Raw genomic sequence first — 16,763 nt, 5'->3', positions numbered from 1 at the left:
TATAATTTAAAATTTAGCTATTGAGTTTAATGTAATTAACAGATCGATTTTAATATTTTTAAAATCGAACACTTAAATCCTTATATAATCAATCTGTTCAAATTGGAGTTCTTTTCATTCATAATTTCATTAGTCAACCGGTCAAAGAAAGAATAAATATTTCAAATATCTAAAATATCCTCATAAATACTTAAATCCTTAACAATGTAAGTGAAGCATTTTATATTGCGTAAACTACACTTTGGTCCCTAAGTTTTAGTGTAATTAATGGATCAGTTCTTATATTTTTATAACCGAATTCTTAAAATTCCTCTATATTCAATCCGTCCAAAATTACAGTTTTTCCCTCCATTATAGATATTAGTTTAAAGTTGGTGGGTAGTCAAACTTCTGAAAGTATAATTTCTTCCTAAAACACTCTTTGTAAAATATTACAACCTACTTAAAAGTTACATGGTACCACTTAAAAATAGCTAAAATTGTAAATATTTTCTAAAAGTTATGAAGTTATCTAGTATTAAAGTATTTTTATAAATAGAAATTAAAGGACAAAAAGTGTTAAAAATTAGTTGAATGGGATAATCTGGATAAAAGTTAACGAGGTGTTAAGTGTTCTTTCAAATGGAAAATGAAATATCAAAAAGTTTAAATTTTAATAGATGAGTGAAAATGGATAGAACCTAACTCCTTAATATTTTTAATTTAAAAAGGTGACAACAAAAATATTTCTGTGCTTCTAATTACAAGATATAGAGGAAAGGATTGGAGTTTAGACGGATTAACTATAGAAAAATTTAAGTGTACGATTTTAAAAATACAGGGATAGATTTATTAGTTATGCTAAAACTTGAAGATTAAAGTGTAATTTATCCATTTAAAAAGGGTAGTCAAGATATTTTTACACTTTTAACGATAAAATAGATAGAAAGAAGAACCTCTAATTTGGACGCACTGATTATAGAGGAATTTAAATGTTCGGTTTTAAAAATATAAAAATCGATATGTTAATTATGTTAAAATTTAGAAACTAAAGTATAATTTATCCTTTTATCATACCATTTATTTATGCAAATATTATTCTTTTCTATTTAAATTATTAATAGAGAATAGTACAATTACTGTGATACAACTCTACAGGCCATCATCACTTCTTTCTTCTTCTTTTTTTTCCATTTATAAATTTCATATAAATTAATGTGTCATAATTAAGTAATCCTTCCACATACGGCTAAAATAGCATATTTGTCTTTACCAATGTAGCTATACTGACATAATTCATTTGAATACACAAGTGCCTTCCACTGAGCAAGCACAACATAAGGTTCATTTTCCTTACTCATCATATAAATCTTTAGGGGACATGTCATAGATAGATCGTAACAATGTGCTAACTCAAATTTATGTGTCATCTCATATCCTAAAACAACGGTTGCACTGAACAAACACAAACCCATACTACCTAACAAATAATGCTAAAACTAGAAACAAGAAATTGTATAAATAGACATTACACTCTGTATGGAACAAATTACATATAATTTTTTCTATTGAATCTAGAGTTTAAGCTCTTATACCAATTTTGTTGTGACCCGAACTAACATTAGGACTTGGACCAATATATAGTTCTAGAAATCTGTAGTAAACCTCACTTTACCTCAAACCCAAATTTTGGCTCAACTCAAACAATAAGATATATTTTTAGATAAAATCATATATATAACATAAAATAAAACAATTTAATTATTTTTGCCATATTTTTTGAGAGTCTAAACTCAATCCATGACATATTTCAAAAGATAATCCTACTTTTAAATTTTGTTACTTACAATATCAATTAATATAAATAATTGAAGTCACAGTAGAGTTCTAAAAATAAATAAAAAATTAACTAAATAATGTCATATCATATGAGGAACAATGCAGGTTAAGACTATGAAAAAAAATGTTCCTCTTGCAACCTGGAAAAAAATATTTGAACCAGAATGAGTATTTGACTCAGTGAGCTTAGACATTAAATATTAAAATAATTTCTATAAATTTATCTACAACTAATGCAACTTAATATGGAATGCACAATAATACATAATACAAATAATATGATAAAATTCACACAAGAAGATAATAAGGAGACACACACCCACACATGCACACAACATACATTTTATATACATGAGTTGATTGCCTATCACAACTCTATTGATACAACGGGTCCAACAAGAACTCAAGTCGATTTCTCTTAAATCCAAAAGAGAGGAACAATGAGCTCAACATAAGTTGATCCACCTTGACTACCTCTATCTATAAGGACTGGGTCCCAAACGTGATTAAGTCGATCTGTTCGTTCAAACTATATCTATAATATACCATAGACACACTCACGCACCCGGCTCTGAATTATCCTAATTATGCAACAATCAAAATGTTTCTAATATATAACTAGCTATATACATATAAATTATGATGCAAGAGCATGCCAAACATATATAAATAATATTAAAATTATCAAAATATTTAATATCTAACTCACAAATTTGTCAATCCTACTACTGTTGATTTGGCTCGAAGGAAGAAGATGGCCAATATTAATTACCTTTGCAAAAATGAACACTTGGAATGTGTTCAAAGTATCTAAAATTAGCAGAGATGATTGTCAACACGACCGCATTTTGAGATGGTCTGTCGAGTACTTAGGTCTAGCTAAAAGCTCAGTTTTGAGTGCTAATGAGTTATTGCTAATTCAAATACACTTTTAGAATGCCCAAGACTTCCTAGTCATAGATCTAAATATTAGGAGATAAGAATTTATCTTAACCAAAGTTTGTTATTCTGTTAGCTACTAGTTGTTATCATAATAGTTGTTGTATACGTTTCTTAGTTAGGGTTCTCACACATTATTCTGCTGTATAAATACAAATGTAAAACCTCTCTAATGAATTGAATCACCTATTCCTCATTTTAGCTATATGGTATCAGAGCCACAAACTTAGCGGTACTCTCGATCCTTATTCCAAATCATGACGAACCCTACTGATCTCACAAAACAGCCTGGCGATTCTTCCTCTTCTCCTCAAACACCATCAGGTTCGATTAATGTTAATCCTACCCTGACAAATCAATTAATTTTGATTAATGCTTCTGCTCAGGCACCAATTAAACTCACTCCATTCAATTATCAGATTTGGTATACCCAATGGTATTCTCTTTTAATCGGATATGATTTTCTCAACTTTGTCGAACAAGATCGCAAAACTGAGGCGACTGGAAATTCTTTCCTATTTCGACAAGATCAGTTTATACGTAGTGCGTTAATAGCTTCTTTGTCACCTGAAGTTGCTCCGTTTGTTGTTGGAGACAAAACCTCATATGATGTCTGGCAATCATTATCAAAGATGTATGCGAAACCATCGCAGAGTCGTATCATGAGTCTACGTGAGCAATTGCTCACGATCACGAAGGGATCATTAACCATATCTGAATATTTGCAAAAGGCAAAGTCTATATCTTTTCAACTTGAAACTGCAGGTGTTTCTGTTTCTGCAGCTGAATTTGCTTTGTCTGTTTTTCTTGGCCTTCCGTCTGATTACAAAGAAATCACTGCGGCTTTGCGAGCAAGAGATAATGTTGTCTCTTTTGATGAACTTCATGAGAAGCTCACAGATGTGGAGACTCAGCTGAATCGAGACTCTAATGTTGTTACCAATCAAGTCAGTATTAATTATACTCAGAATCAATCATATTCTGGAGGCACAAGAAATAACCACAGTGGTTCTGGGAAGCAATCTCAAAATAAAAATTCGACCAACTCTGGTTCAACTGGCAATAGAGGTCGTATTGTTTGCCAATTTTGTGAAAAACCTGGACATACAACTAAACAGTGTTGAAAATTGAAGAAAGCATGTCCGTGGTTCTTCTCCAATTCTCAGACTTCCAAACCTCAAGTTAATTTTGCTGAGCAGTCTGCAAATTCAAAATGGCTTTTAGATTCTGGGGCAAATCAACATGTGACATAGGATATCCAGAATTTATCTCTTCATTCAGAGTATGATGGTGGTGCAGATGTTATGCTTGGTGATGGAATGAGTCATCCTGTAACACATACTGGTTCTGTTTCTTTCTCAACTCCTACAAGAAATTTAATGTTGAATGATGTTTTCTGCGTGCCAACTATTAATAGAAACTTAATCTCAGTACATAAATTTTGTGATACAAATGATGTGGAAGTTTATTTTAATTCTTTCTCTTTTGGTGTGAAGGATATGCGTACAGGGAAGCTGCTGGCGAAAGGAGAGCCTAAGAACGGACTCTACGAATGGCCCCCAGTCTTCTCAAAGTCGAAATCAAATCTCATTGTGTCTCATACTGTTTGCACTTCTCAATCGTTATGGCATCGGCGTCTTGGTCACCCTTCTGCTCCTGTTATTCGTTTTCTTCTTAAGCGTCTAAATAAAAGTTCTATGTCTGTTAATGATTCTTTTCATTGTGAATCATGTAAATGCAACAAAATGCATAAAGTTCCTTTTCGTGAGTCTTCGGTTACAAGTTCTACACCTTTAGAATTGCTTTACAGTGATGTTTGGGGTCCTGCCCCGGTCTGTTCAATGGAAGGATTTAAGTATTATTTGATTATTGTTGATCATTTTACAACGTATGTATGGCTTTTTCCTTTGAAAAAGAAATCTGAAGTTTCCCCAATCTTTTCTGTCTTTAAACGAACAGTTGAAAAATATTTTAAACGGTCAATCATCTCTGTCTATTCTGATAATGGTGGCGAGTTTGTCTCTTTAAAACCTTTCTTTCAGGAACATGGCATAACACATTTCCTCACACCTCCGTATACTCCGGAGCATAATGCTACTGCAGAAAGACGCCATAGACATATTGTTGAAACTGGTATGACCATGTTACACCTAGCCAATCTTCCTTTACATTTTTGGCCACATGCATTCCTTACAGCAGTTTATTTAATTAATCGTATGCCGACTCGTGTGATTAATAATGTCTCTCCATTCCAAAAGTTACATGGAACTGAACCCAATTATCTTAAACTGCGTGTTTTTGGAAGCTTATGCTATCCTTGGCTCCGTCCTTATAATTCCACAAAACTTCAATCCAAATCCTCCCCTTGTGTATTTCTTGGTTACTCTACCAATCAAAGTGCCTATAAATGTATGGATGTCAAAACCTCTTGAATTTATGTAACTCGCCATGTTCAATTTGTTGAAAATGTTTTTCCATTCCAAAATTTCGATACACAATATGCTCGTCCCACTGAATCTACGTTAGACTCGTGGATTCCTCTTCATTTTGTTATTCCGATTAGTTCTAATAATGCAGGAATGGGGTCTGTTCAACAATTGGCTTTTCCTTCGCCGACGGCAACCTTGGAGCATCATTCGCCACATCCGAATACTGAGAATTTGGAACCAGAATCCTCAGGTATGAAATCAGCCTCTGCTCATGCTCAGGACACTACTCCCTTGTCTGTCGTGTTGCCTTCTAGTGAAACAGTGGCTGATTCACAAAGGCAATTGACAACTGTGCCAATGGCACCTCAGAATACTCATCCGATGGTTACTCGGGGCAAGAACAATATTGTCAAACCTGTGCAGCGTTTATGTTTGAATGCGGAAAAAGCTAATGATTCTTTGTTGGTTGTTCCTAAAACAGTAAGTCAAGCTTTAAAAATTCCACAGTGGAGAGCTGCTATGGATGAAGAGTATGATGCTTTACAAAGACAGAAGACATGGACATTGGTGCTGAAATCTATGGCAACTAATGTGGTCAGTTGCAAATGGATTTTTCGCATCAAATATGATTCGGATGGTAAACCAATTCGGAACAAGGCACGCCTCGTTGCAAGAGGATTTACTCAACGGCCTGGTTTGGATTATGATCAGACATTTTCTCCGGTAGCCAAACATCCAACCATTCGCATTTTGTTATCTATTGCTGTCACTAATGATTGGCCATTGAGACAGGTGGATATTAATAATGCTTTCTTGCATGGGCATTTAACCGAGACTGTCTTCATGGAACAGTCTGCTGGATATGTTGATAGTAATGATCCCACTGCTGTATGTCGACTGCATAAATCTCTGTACGGGCTAAAACAGACACCAAGGGTTTGGTATTCGGAGTTGAAAAATTATTTAATTAACAGTGGATTTGCTCAGTCTCACTCTGATACTTGCTTGTTTACTTACATTCATGATAGACTGATTATTTATGTTTTAGTCTACGTTGATGATATAATCATCACAGGAAACAAGTTGGAAGCAGTGGAAAAATTTATCTCTCAGCTCAAATCCAGTTTCTCGGTTAAAGACTTGGGTGATTTAAGTTACTTTTTGGGTGTTGAAGTCAAACGACTGCCAATAGGAATTTTTCTATCTCAACAAAACTATATCAGGGAGATACTTGAATTTGCGAAAATGGAGGGTGCAAAGGCTGTCAATACTCCATTGTCAACATCGTCCACTCTTCGGTTAGCTGATTCAGTACATCTTGATGATGTTTCTAGTTTTCGCAGAGTTATTGACAAACTGCAGTATCTCTTACTTACTAGACCAGATATTGCCTTTGCTGTAAATAGGCTTTCTCAGTTCACTTCTCGACCAACCATTAATCACTGGTCGGCGGTTAAACGGTTGTTGCGATTTTTAATTGGTACTTTTGATACAGGTTTATTTCTTCGACGAGATTCCAAGTGTGATCTCCATGCATTTTCCGATGCTGACTGGGCCGGCAATCCTGATGATCGCACGTCCACAAGTGCTAATATTATTTTTCTTGGCCGCAATCCTATTGCTTGGTCATCCAAGAAGCAAAAGTCCGTTGCGAGGTCCTCCACAGAAGCTGAATACAAGTCAGTGGCATCCACATCTGCTGATGTTACTTGGGTTCGAAATCTTTTAGCTGAACTTCAGGTGAACATCTCTTCTACACCGATTATTTATTGTGATAATCTGAGTGCCACGTATGTTGCTGCAAATCTCGTGTTTCACTCAAGGATGAAACACATAGCTGTTGACTACCACTTTGTCAGGTCGCAAGTACAAAATGGCTCATTGCGCGTGACTCATGTCTCCTCAAAAGAACAGCTTGCGGACTTGCTCACTAAAGCTCTTTCAAAGCAAGCTTTTCATAAATGGTGTGACAAGATTGGCATTTCTTCACGGTCTGCCATCTTGCGGGAGGGTATTAGGAGATAAGAATTTATCTTAACCAAAGTTTGTTATTCTGTTAGCTACTAGTTGTTATCATAATAGTTGTTGTATACGTTTCTTAGTTAGGGTTCTCACACATTATTCTGCTGTATAAATACAAATGTAAAACCTCTCTAATGAATTGAATCACCTATTCCTCATTTTAGCTATACTAAAGACGATTTGTGTAAATTCATTTCTGATCATTCAAAATTTCCAAATTAATCTCGTCCATCTGTGTCTGAGTGAGGCATATCAAGTGTCAAATCGAACCTTACAAAGTGGAGATCACGATTACCAAGCTTGATCACCGAAAATAGGCTGATGATCAATCGAGATCTAGAAAAAAATTCTCAATTTTCTATCTTCTCCATCTCACCAGAAACTTCATAAAATCTAGTAAGGTTGGTCCCAAATGAAAGCTCATACTGCCAGAAGTCAAACACCATTGAAAATGCTTCAATTTGATGCCAGAATCACAAAAATGATGCTACAAAGCTATGGTTGCACATTTTCTCTCTCCTCCTAAGTTTTTGCCTTTATTATCAAAATCCACCACCCTTTTGGTCATTGGAGAGTCGCTGACCGTTGCTTGTCTTCCAGCGAAGCTAGTCATCACTGATAATAGGGGTGATGGCCATTGGAAGTGGAAGGGAAGGAGAGGAAACAAAGAGAGAGGAAAAAAAAAACATGGGAGAGGAGGAAAGGGAGGGAGGGAGTGCTGCATCTTTCTCTCTCTCTCTCTCTTTTTTTTTTTTTTCCTTTATAATGAAAACTACATACTACTTTTTTAAACAATTAATCTTGTTGAGTCCCAAAAATATTTAGTTAACTCTTAAATAATATTCATTATTTTATAACTTAAATAATTTAAAATAAAATATATTCAACTAAATGAATTTAATGATTCAATTTATCGTAATGGAATTGTAATTCAAGATATTAAATTAAAAATTAAAAACACGAAAATACCCATAGATAATAAAATAATACGATAGAATAAAATTAATAGAATTAAGGGATAATGGCTAAAAAAAATTCTAAACTATTCTTTTTTTAGTAAATATACTCCAAACTATAAAAGTTAACTAATATATCTTAAACTAATCATCTAAATTTTATTTATACTTTACCATTAAGTTTAACAGTTAAATCTAATGAAAAATGATGGCATCATCCTAATCAACACTAAAAAATAATATTTTAATATAACTCAAAATAGATAACTGTAAAAAAAAAACTTTAAATTTTATTAATTTTAACAATTATACCCTAAACTTTTTTCATAAATATATCCTAAATTAGTTTTTCAATTTGATTTGATATTTAATGTTGACAAGTGTAACATTTTGTGTAGCATAGAGCACAAGTATTGTGATAACATTATCTCTTGTAAATTAAGAATCATGATTTTTTCTACATGTAAAATTAATTATATTTTTTATATTCACTCTAACTAGTCAGTAATTAATTTAATAAATCCAAAATAGCTAAATTCATTAGAAAAAATATAAATTGTAGTTATAAATTAGATTAAACTTAACTATTTTCAATTAATTAGACTGATTGTTGATTTTTATTTATACTAAACTGTATAAGATAAGTATAATTAAGTTCTCAAGTAGCAAGAATCGTAATGCTTAATTTACTAGATATAATGTTATCACAACATTTAGGATCTATAACTACGTAAAAGTTGCACTTTTCATTGCAAAAAAAAAAAAAAAAAAGCCGAAAAATGAGTTATTGGCTCCTAGAAATATTTCATCCAAAATTGTAAATAAAAGAATTAATATTAAAAATCAAACTAAATCGAAAAACTGATTTGGGGTATATTTGTTAAAGCAAAAATTTTAGAGTATAATTATTAAAATTGGTAAAGTTTAGGTTTTTTTAATAATTATCTATTTTAAGTTTTTAAAATATTAATTTTGGTGTTGACCGAGATGGTGATGTAATATTCCTGTTAGATTTAGAGGTCAAATTTAATGGTAAAGTATAAATAAATTTAGATATCTTTTGTACTTTGAAGTATATCTGTTAAAACACGAATAATTCAATTTTTTTTGCTATTATCCCAAAAATTAATAAATGTATTATTAAATTTTAAAATACTACTTTCAAATAATATAATTATAACAAAATTCAATATCATTATTATGTTTATATTACATTATTTATTAACAAAATAATAGCTAATAAAATAACAAATAATAAAATAAATATTTACATTATTGATTACAGTATATATATTGAATTATTATATAGAACTGCGATATATTTTATCAGGGATATTACAAATAACTTCTGTTTTAATATGATAACATCATAACCGAATTCTGTTTCTGCATGTGAGCTAGGAACTCCTAGTAAGGAGTGTTATATCTTTTTGAATATTATAAATATCTTTTAGATAGGGATACATGTTAGACAGTTATATAAGTAAATAATTTGATTATTGATCAATGGAAACTCTGTCGCATATAGCAGGAATAAGTAGAAGTAATATAGACTTTTTAGAAGAGAATAACTAAGTATTATTTCAAAGTGAGACAGTTGTGTAAAATGAATGTTACCATGATAAAGTTATAAGCTTTTTACTGTGAAACACATCTTAATACTTAATAAAATATTTTGATATTGTGTTAAAGATTCTCTTTGGCCAAGAAGAAAAGAAGACTTGTTATGAAACCTCCTTTGATGTTTTGAGTATATGAATTGACAAATAAAAAAGATAAAATAAGGCTAATCTAGTGTTTAAAATCTTAAAATAAATTAAAATAAATATAAAAGAAAAAACTTTAAAATAGAAGATACTAAATGTTAGTTAGACTAGTTAAAGCTCTAGCGTAGTAGGAGTTTTAATTTTAAGTGAAGATAAAAATGTTGATAATATTAATCATAGCTCAACTGTGAGTTAAGCATAAGAATAGGTGAGGAGAAGAATTAAAGGGCTTGGAGCAGAATATAGGATTGGATGTTACCATAGTTACAGTACAAGATCTATAAGTGCATCAATTGAGTACTCACTAAATTTGAGATTTTAATTAAGTTGGAGTATAAAACTAATATAACCGGTAGGGGACATATAGAGTTGCTAATTAAGTTGAGTTACACTCCTTATTTTGAATTTTTGGATGACAGATGTTAAAAATAATTAGGTACATAATTAATTCTGAAGATATTAAAATAAATTATAATGATGATTATAAAAAGGGGTATAGTTGATTATTTGACATTTATAATAATGTAGTACTATAATGTTCAAAGAAATAATTCTCAATACTTACTATTAGAAGTATTAACATAAAATAAAATTATGAAGAGATGCCTTTGGGAATGTAAGATAAGGTTAAACTTGATGAAAAAATAATGAAATGAAAACTATTAGTTAATGGATAATTGATTAGAGTAAGAAGGAGAAGTCATAAATGTCATAAAAGATTAAGAGATTTCATTAGATAAGTAGATAAATAGTGGTTGTTTAGGTAATATTAACATATAAGTTCTTATGATTAATAATGGAAATAGAATGCTCAAATTCTAAGAAAAATACATATAATGGAGATAAAATTGGTTTGGAGCAAATATAATATTTTTTGAGTATTTGTTAGAATATTTTAAGAAATATAATTATATACGTAATTTATATTAAGGTTAGGAAAACTAAGATTATAGAGTATTGATAGACTTAAAGTTTATATACAAGGCTTTGAGATGGACATAGAGTATGTGAATATAATTTAAGAATTCTAAAGTTGTAATTATTTTCTGCATAGAAAATTTTATTGAGATACCTAATGACATATTATGTACAATATACTATACTCCACGGTCGCGGATCCAACTTTAGAGAAATATGCAATATTTTCTTAGTGTATCTTGTTAAAAAAATTCATAGAGAAATAAGAAAACTCTAACAATTGTGGACGTAGTCAAACTAAAGTTTTCTTTTAAATGTTTTCTTGGACTTTTAGCTAAAGTGAAGTTTATGTGGCATCGCATTACTATGCTTTTATTATATTTTACAGGAATTATAAAATTGTGATTTTAAATCTGCCCACTTAGTTTGATGGACTTGTACTCCTTCTAATTAGACCCAATGGACTTAAATATTCTCAAAAGCGTTCCTTGAACTTCACTTTAGGTTTACTTTTATATCACTTTGGCCCACAAGTTCAATTATGCTCCTTAAGCTTATAATTGCAAGTGATGTACCGAATTTGCCCCATATAAATTGAAACACACCCCAAATGTATTTGATCCATATGAATATAATTTTAAACTCCTTTTAAATTCATTTAAATGATATATACCCCAAAATTGCTCCACACCATTATTGAAAATCTACCCTATTGGATCTGTATCAATATATACCCCAACCAAACTCAAACAGGATGATCTTTTTCACCTCACTGAAACCTCCACTTTGCAGTCTTAAAAAACTTTAACCTCTCCAAACCAAACACTCGGTTTCATTACTCTCATTCACCACCTGCATTTATTACCCCTTAAACTAATCCCAATTCATTAATTTTTCCTCTAGGTGAAACCATTGGTCCAAGTGTCTAGATCTTATCACCCCCGTATCTTAAGCTCATCAACACCTAAATTATAAAGCTCAAGTATTATTCTTGAAAATGTTTCAAAATAATATTATAATATTGAACTATTAATTTGTATTTTTTTAAAAAATATAAATAGCTTTTGCTGCTTAAAAAAATAAAAAAATTAGCACAAAAGAGCTATTAGAAATTAAAAATCAAAATTCTCACTACAAAAAAACAGGGTATCAGTGACGGATTTTTCCATCGCTGAAAGTAAAAAATCCGTCGCTGAAACTTTCAGCGACGGATTTGCGACGGACTCAAGTCCGTCGCTTAAAGTCATGTCGCTAATTTTTTCCGACGGATTGTAATTCCGTCGGAAATATTAGCGACGGATTTCCGACGGATTTAAACTCCGTCGGAAAAATTTACGACGGTTTTCCGAAGGAAAATTCAGTCGGAAAATTTAGCGACGAAAAACGTTTGTCGCTAAATCCGTCGGAAATTCCAATTCATCCGATGAACATTCCGTCGCTAATCCGTCGGAAATAATTAGCGACGGAAATTTTCCGTCGGAAATCCGTCGGAAATATTAACCCATTTTAAAAAAAATTTTCACAAATCCGTCGCTAATCCGTCGCTAATATGTTAAAATTCAATCACAAAAAATAATTTCCTGTTTTTATTTAGATATTCCCTTTATAATCAAATAATTTATAATTAAGAATCATATTAAATATAAATCAAATATCATTCATAATAATTATAAGTAATATTCATAATACTTAACAATATTCAGAATATATAAAATAAATCCATAATATTTAATAATGTTCATAAAATTTAAAATAAATTCATAATACTTAACAATCGTCATAAAATTTAAAATAAATCAATAATACTTAACAATGTTCATAAAACTAAAAACTAATCTATGAATTTGTTGAATCATCTGATAGAGAAGTACAATCTGCAGTTGGATTATCTGTTTCATTCATAGAAAGCTGCTGGCTATGTCCTCTACCTCTAGATGATACTGCTCTTCGAGGCATCTGAAAAAATAATTGTCCATTAGTTTTAATTAACAATAAAGACAAACAATAGAAAAAATAATAATCAAATATTAAGTCTATGAATATATATAAAAATATGATATACTTTACAATGTATCATTCAGAATCATCTTCTAAGTTGACATCATCATCACTATCACTACCATCAACTTCTAAATCGTTATCTGACTCTTCAGTGTCTTCTTCCTCTTCCTCATCCTCTCCCTCTTCCTCTTCCTCTACATCCTCATCTTCATCTTCCACCACTTCAAGTGGTTGTTGCACTTGTTGCAATTCATTAACATCCACCTCAACCATACTACTTGAATCAAGTAACATTGTGGGATCATCAAGTTCGGTTGTTAGTACAATTTCTTGAGGTCTTGAGACATCATCCTCTTGATAAGCAACATCATTGGAGTTTTGCTCATTTGAATTGTTGTTAACCATGGAAGGTCCAATATTGTAAGTGCTCCTAGCTTTGGTTTTGAAAACCGCACACCAGTCAACTTTGACTTTATTGATTTTAGGATATTTAATATAGCAAACTTGATGAGCTTGTTGAGCTAAAATAAATGGATCAGATGATGCTAGCCTTAATTTGACATTGATTTCCACAAGACCATGTTGAGGATGGACCCTTACCCCTCTATTAGTGTCAAACCATTCACACTTGAAAAGGATTATCTTGTTTTTCTCTCCAAAGTACTCTAATTCTAATACCTCATTCAGCAAGCCATAGTAATCACTTTCATATTCATTATAACAACTTCCTTTGACCCATACACCACTATTTAATGTTTTTCGCTCTCTGCCATATAAATGAGTTATAAAAACTGTTTGACCCATACACCACTATTTAATGTTTTTCGCTCTCTGCCATATTCATTATAACAACACCTTTGACCCATACACCATTATAACAACTTCCTTTGATCATCAAGTTATAAAAATGAGATATAAAAACTCTGAATAATTTTTCATATAAATGTTTACAATAATTAAAAAAAAATACAAAATAAAGGTGTAACTGCTGCTGCACAATAATTAAAAAAATTACAAAAAAATTACAAAAGAAAGGTGCACCAACTGCTGCTGTGCAGCAGCAGCAGGTGCTGCTGTGTGCAGCAGCAGCAGGTGCTGCTGCACACAGCAGCAGCACCAACTGCTGCTGCACAGCAGCACCAACTGCTGCTGTGTGCAGCAGCACCAACTGCTGCTGTGTGTAGCAGCACCATCTATTATTATTTTTTTTTAAATTTGAAAGAAATGAAGACAAAACTAAACCAATTTATATTTTAGTGCACAACAGCACTTAACCAATTTCAATAATTTTTTTAAAATATAATTAGTAAAACTAAAGATATATTTTGATTAATACAAATTTATAACTAAATGAATTATATTTTGATTAATACAAACTAAAGAAACTAAAACTAAAACTAGACACTCACCTGATAACCAAAGCGGGAGCGGCAGCGGGAGCGGTGGCGAGAGGAGCGTCCAGTAGCGGCGACACTAGTGGTAGCGGCGACACTAGCGGCAGCGGCGACGGTGATTGAGGCACGGACAAGGGTGGGGCGTCAAGGAGAGGAGAGGAGAGGAGAGGAGAGGAGAGGAGAGAGCGAGGCTGGAAATTAAAGGGGGATGAAAGAGATGGATTAGGTTTTTCTTTTATATTTTTCATATTTTCTGACGGATTAGCGACGGAATTTATTCCGTCGCTAAAATTTTAATAATCCGTCGCAAATCCGTCAGAAATATACACATTTAGTATTCGTCACTGATCCGTCGCTAATTCCGTCGCTAAAATTTTCTTTTCCGACGGAAGTAATTTTCGTCGCTAAATCCGTCACTGATAGCCTGTTTTTTTGTAGTGTCTGAAATTTGCACTATTATTGAGTTTAATTATGAACTTCATTTACACATGCCATTGTAACTTGTTTTGCACTATTAAGTTTAAAGTTTTGAATAAGTATAAGGATATTTTTGGTTTAACTGTTGGAAACAGCTAATAGTTTATAACTGATACCTGATTTCAAATTGCAATAGAAATATTTTAAGTGTTTGATAAACTATGTATAACTATTGCAGTTAATATGTAAAATGGTGAATAAGGATGTATATATAACATATTATTTATTTACTATTGAAAAATCTAAAAATTAATAATTTATTATATAATATATGTGTGTTTTAAAATATGGTTGTTATATGTGTTTTAAAATATGATTGTTAATAAAATATAATTTATTTTTTTAATGTACATATGTATTTTTATTATATAAAAATAAATAAACATTATAAATAATATAATTATTTATAATATTTATATTTATTTATAAGTATAAATAATTTATTAATATATAATAAAATTTCTTATATTATGAAAATTTTACAATTAATAAATACTAAAAAGTAATATGATCTAAATGAAAAAAAAATAAAGTTTTATCAGCCGATGAGAAACCATTTTAAAATTAGAGTTAATTGAAAACACAGCTAGTAATGTACTTATTAGTTATCCACCATCTTTTTAAGAGTTTACTAAACACATAAAATAGTTGTTTGGAAACTGATAACTATCAGCTATGAGAAAAAAATAAACTAAACATCCTTTAAGTCATGTAAACTTTACAAAAGGTGGTTAATTGCATATAATATTATAATGTCATTATATATCCAAAAGCAGGATTGTGCTTATATTTATACTTTTTTTTTTTGTTTCTTTTACACAACTCAATCACTATTGTTATCGCTGCCATTGTGACCATGAAAATTTCATACTTATTTCCTCTGTCCACGTTGAAGATTATACTTCTATCTCTCTATCCTACATTTACACGCTTTCTCCATCATTCAAAAATGGAAGGATCAGCCAGCCATAGTTACAGAAAAAGGCTTACTGATGAATCTATTCATGACAATAACAGTACATTAAGAAGTATTCTTTTTATTTTTGGACACAGCCAAAGTCAAAGTGTAAGCAGGGATGAGCAAAGCTATGATCAATATGAAGATGGAGAGAGTAAATTTCCCTACACGCTTAAATGCAATTTAAGAAGTAATGGCTATTGGCAGGTGAGAAAGTTATAGACAGATCATAGCCATGAGTTAGACCCTAACATGTCTAGGTTCATGAAAGCATACAAGAGTCTATCTCCAGTCATAAAAAGAAGACTTGAAGCACATGACATTGCTGGAATAAGGCCAAGCAAAAGTATTAGACTCCTAGAAGTGCAAGCTAAGGATCCTGAACAGTTAAGTTATCTCCCAAGAGATTGTAGAAATTTTGTTGATAGAACACGAAGGCTTAAGCTTGGAAATGAACGTGTTGATTACATCAATAGGATGTTTTTAAGAATGCAACAACAGAATGCCAATTTTTTTTCACTTGATTAATACATATGAGGATGAAAGGCTTACTAACGTTTTTTGGATGCATCCTCAAAGCATCGCAGCTTATGAAGAATTATGTAATGTTGTTATAGTTGATATAACATATTTTGTTAAACGTTATAGAATGCCATTGCTAGCATTATCGAAGTAAATCATCACAGACAATCAATTCTACTAGGCAGTGCATTTATTTCTCATGAGGATTCTAAAACTTTCAAATGGCTTTTCAAAATGTGGCTTGTAGCAGTAGGAGGTCATGCTCTTAATGCAGTCATGACTGATCAATGCAAGAGCATGAGAAGCACAATCAGAGAAGTCATGCCTAACATAATCCATAGATTTTGTATTTCGCACATATTGTGTAAGGTACATGAGAAGTTTAGAGGAGGTTGAGAGTATAACAAAGTAAGAAATGAATTTATTGCACTTATTTATGACAGCCTAAGCCTTGCAATATTCGAGAGAAATTGACATGAATTTATGGTGAAGTACAATTTAGAAAATAATGAATAGTTGTTGAAGTTGTACAATGAAAGGCAGTTTTGGATTCCTGTTTATGT

At 31.5% G+C, this 16,763-nt stretch overlaps 1 protein-coding gene across 1 annotated transcript; it reads right to left on the bottom strand.

The window, feature by feature from the left end:
* Nucleotides 1-12,611: 12,611 nt before the first annotated feature.
* LOC110612558 lies at nt 12,612-14,491 on the bottom strand. Its single transcript, XM_043955590.1, has 4 exons — nt 14,259-14,491; nt 13,876-14,042; nt 12,911-13,640; nt 12,612-12,804 (listed from the first exon to the last, which is right to left on the bottom strand). Exons 1-3 carry the CDS (start codon nt 14,489-14,491, stop codon nt 12,922-12,924), a joined length of 1,119 nt encoding a protein of 372 aa, XP_043811525.1. The 3' UTR covers nt 12,612-12,804; nt 12,911-12,921.
* Nucleotides 14,492-16,763: the final 2,272 nt, after the last annotated feature.

This window comes from Manihot esculenta, chromosome 4 (genome assembly GCF_001659605.2).
Source record: "Manihot esculenta cultivar AM560-2 chromosome 4, M.esculenta_v8, whole genome shotgun sequence".
Lineage (NCBI taxonomy): Eukaryota > Viridiplantae > Streptophyta > Magnoliopsida > Malpighiales > Euphorbiaceae > Manihot > Manihot esculenta.
This window is presented reverse-complemented; position numbering and strand designations above follow the sequence as displayed.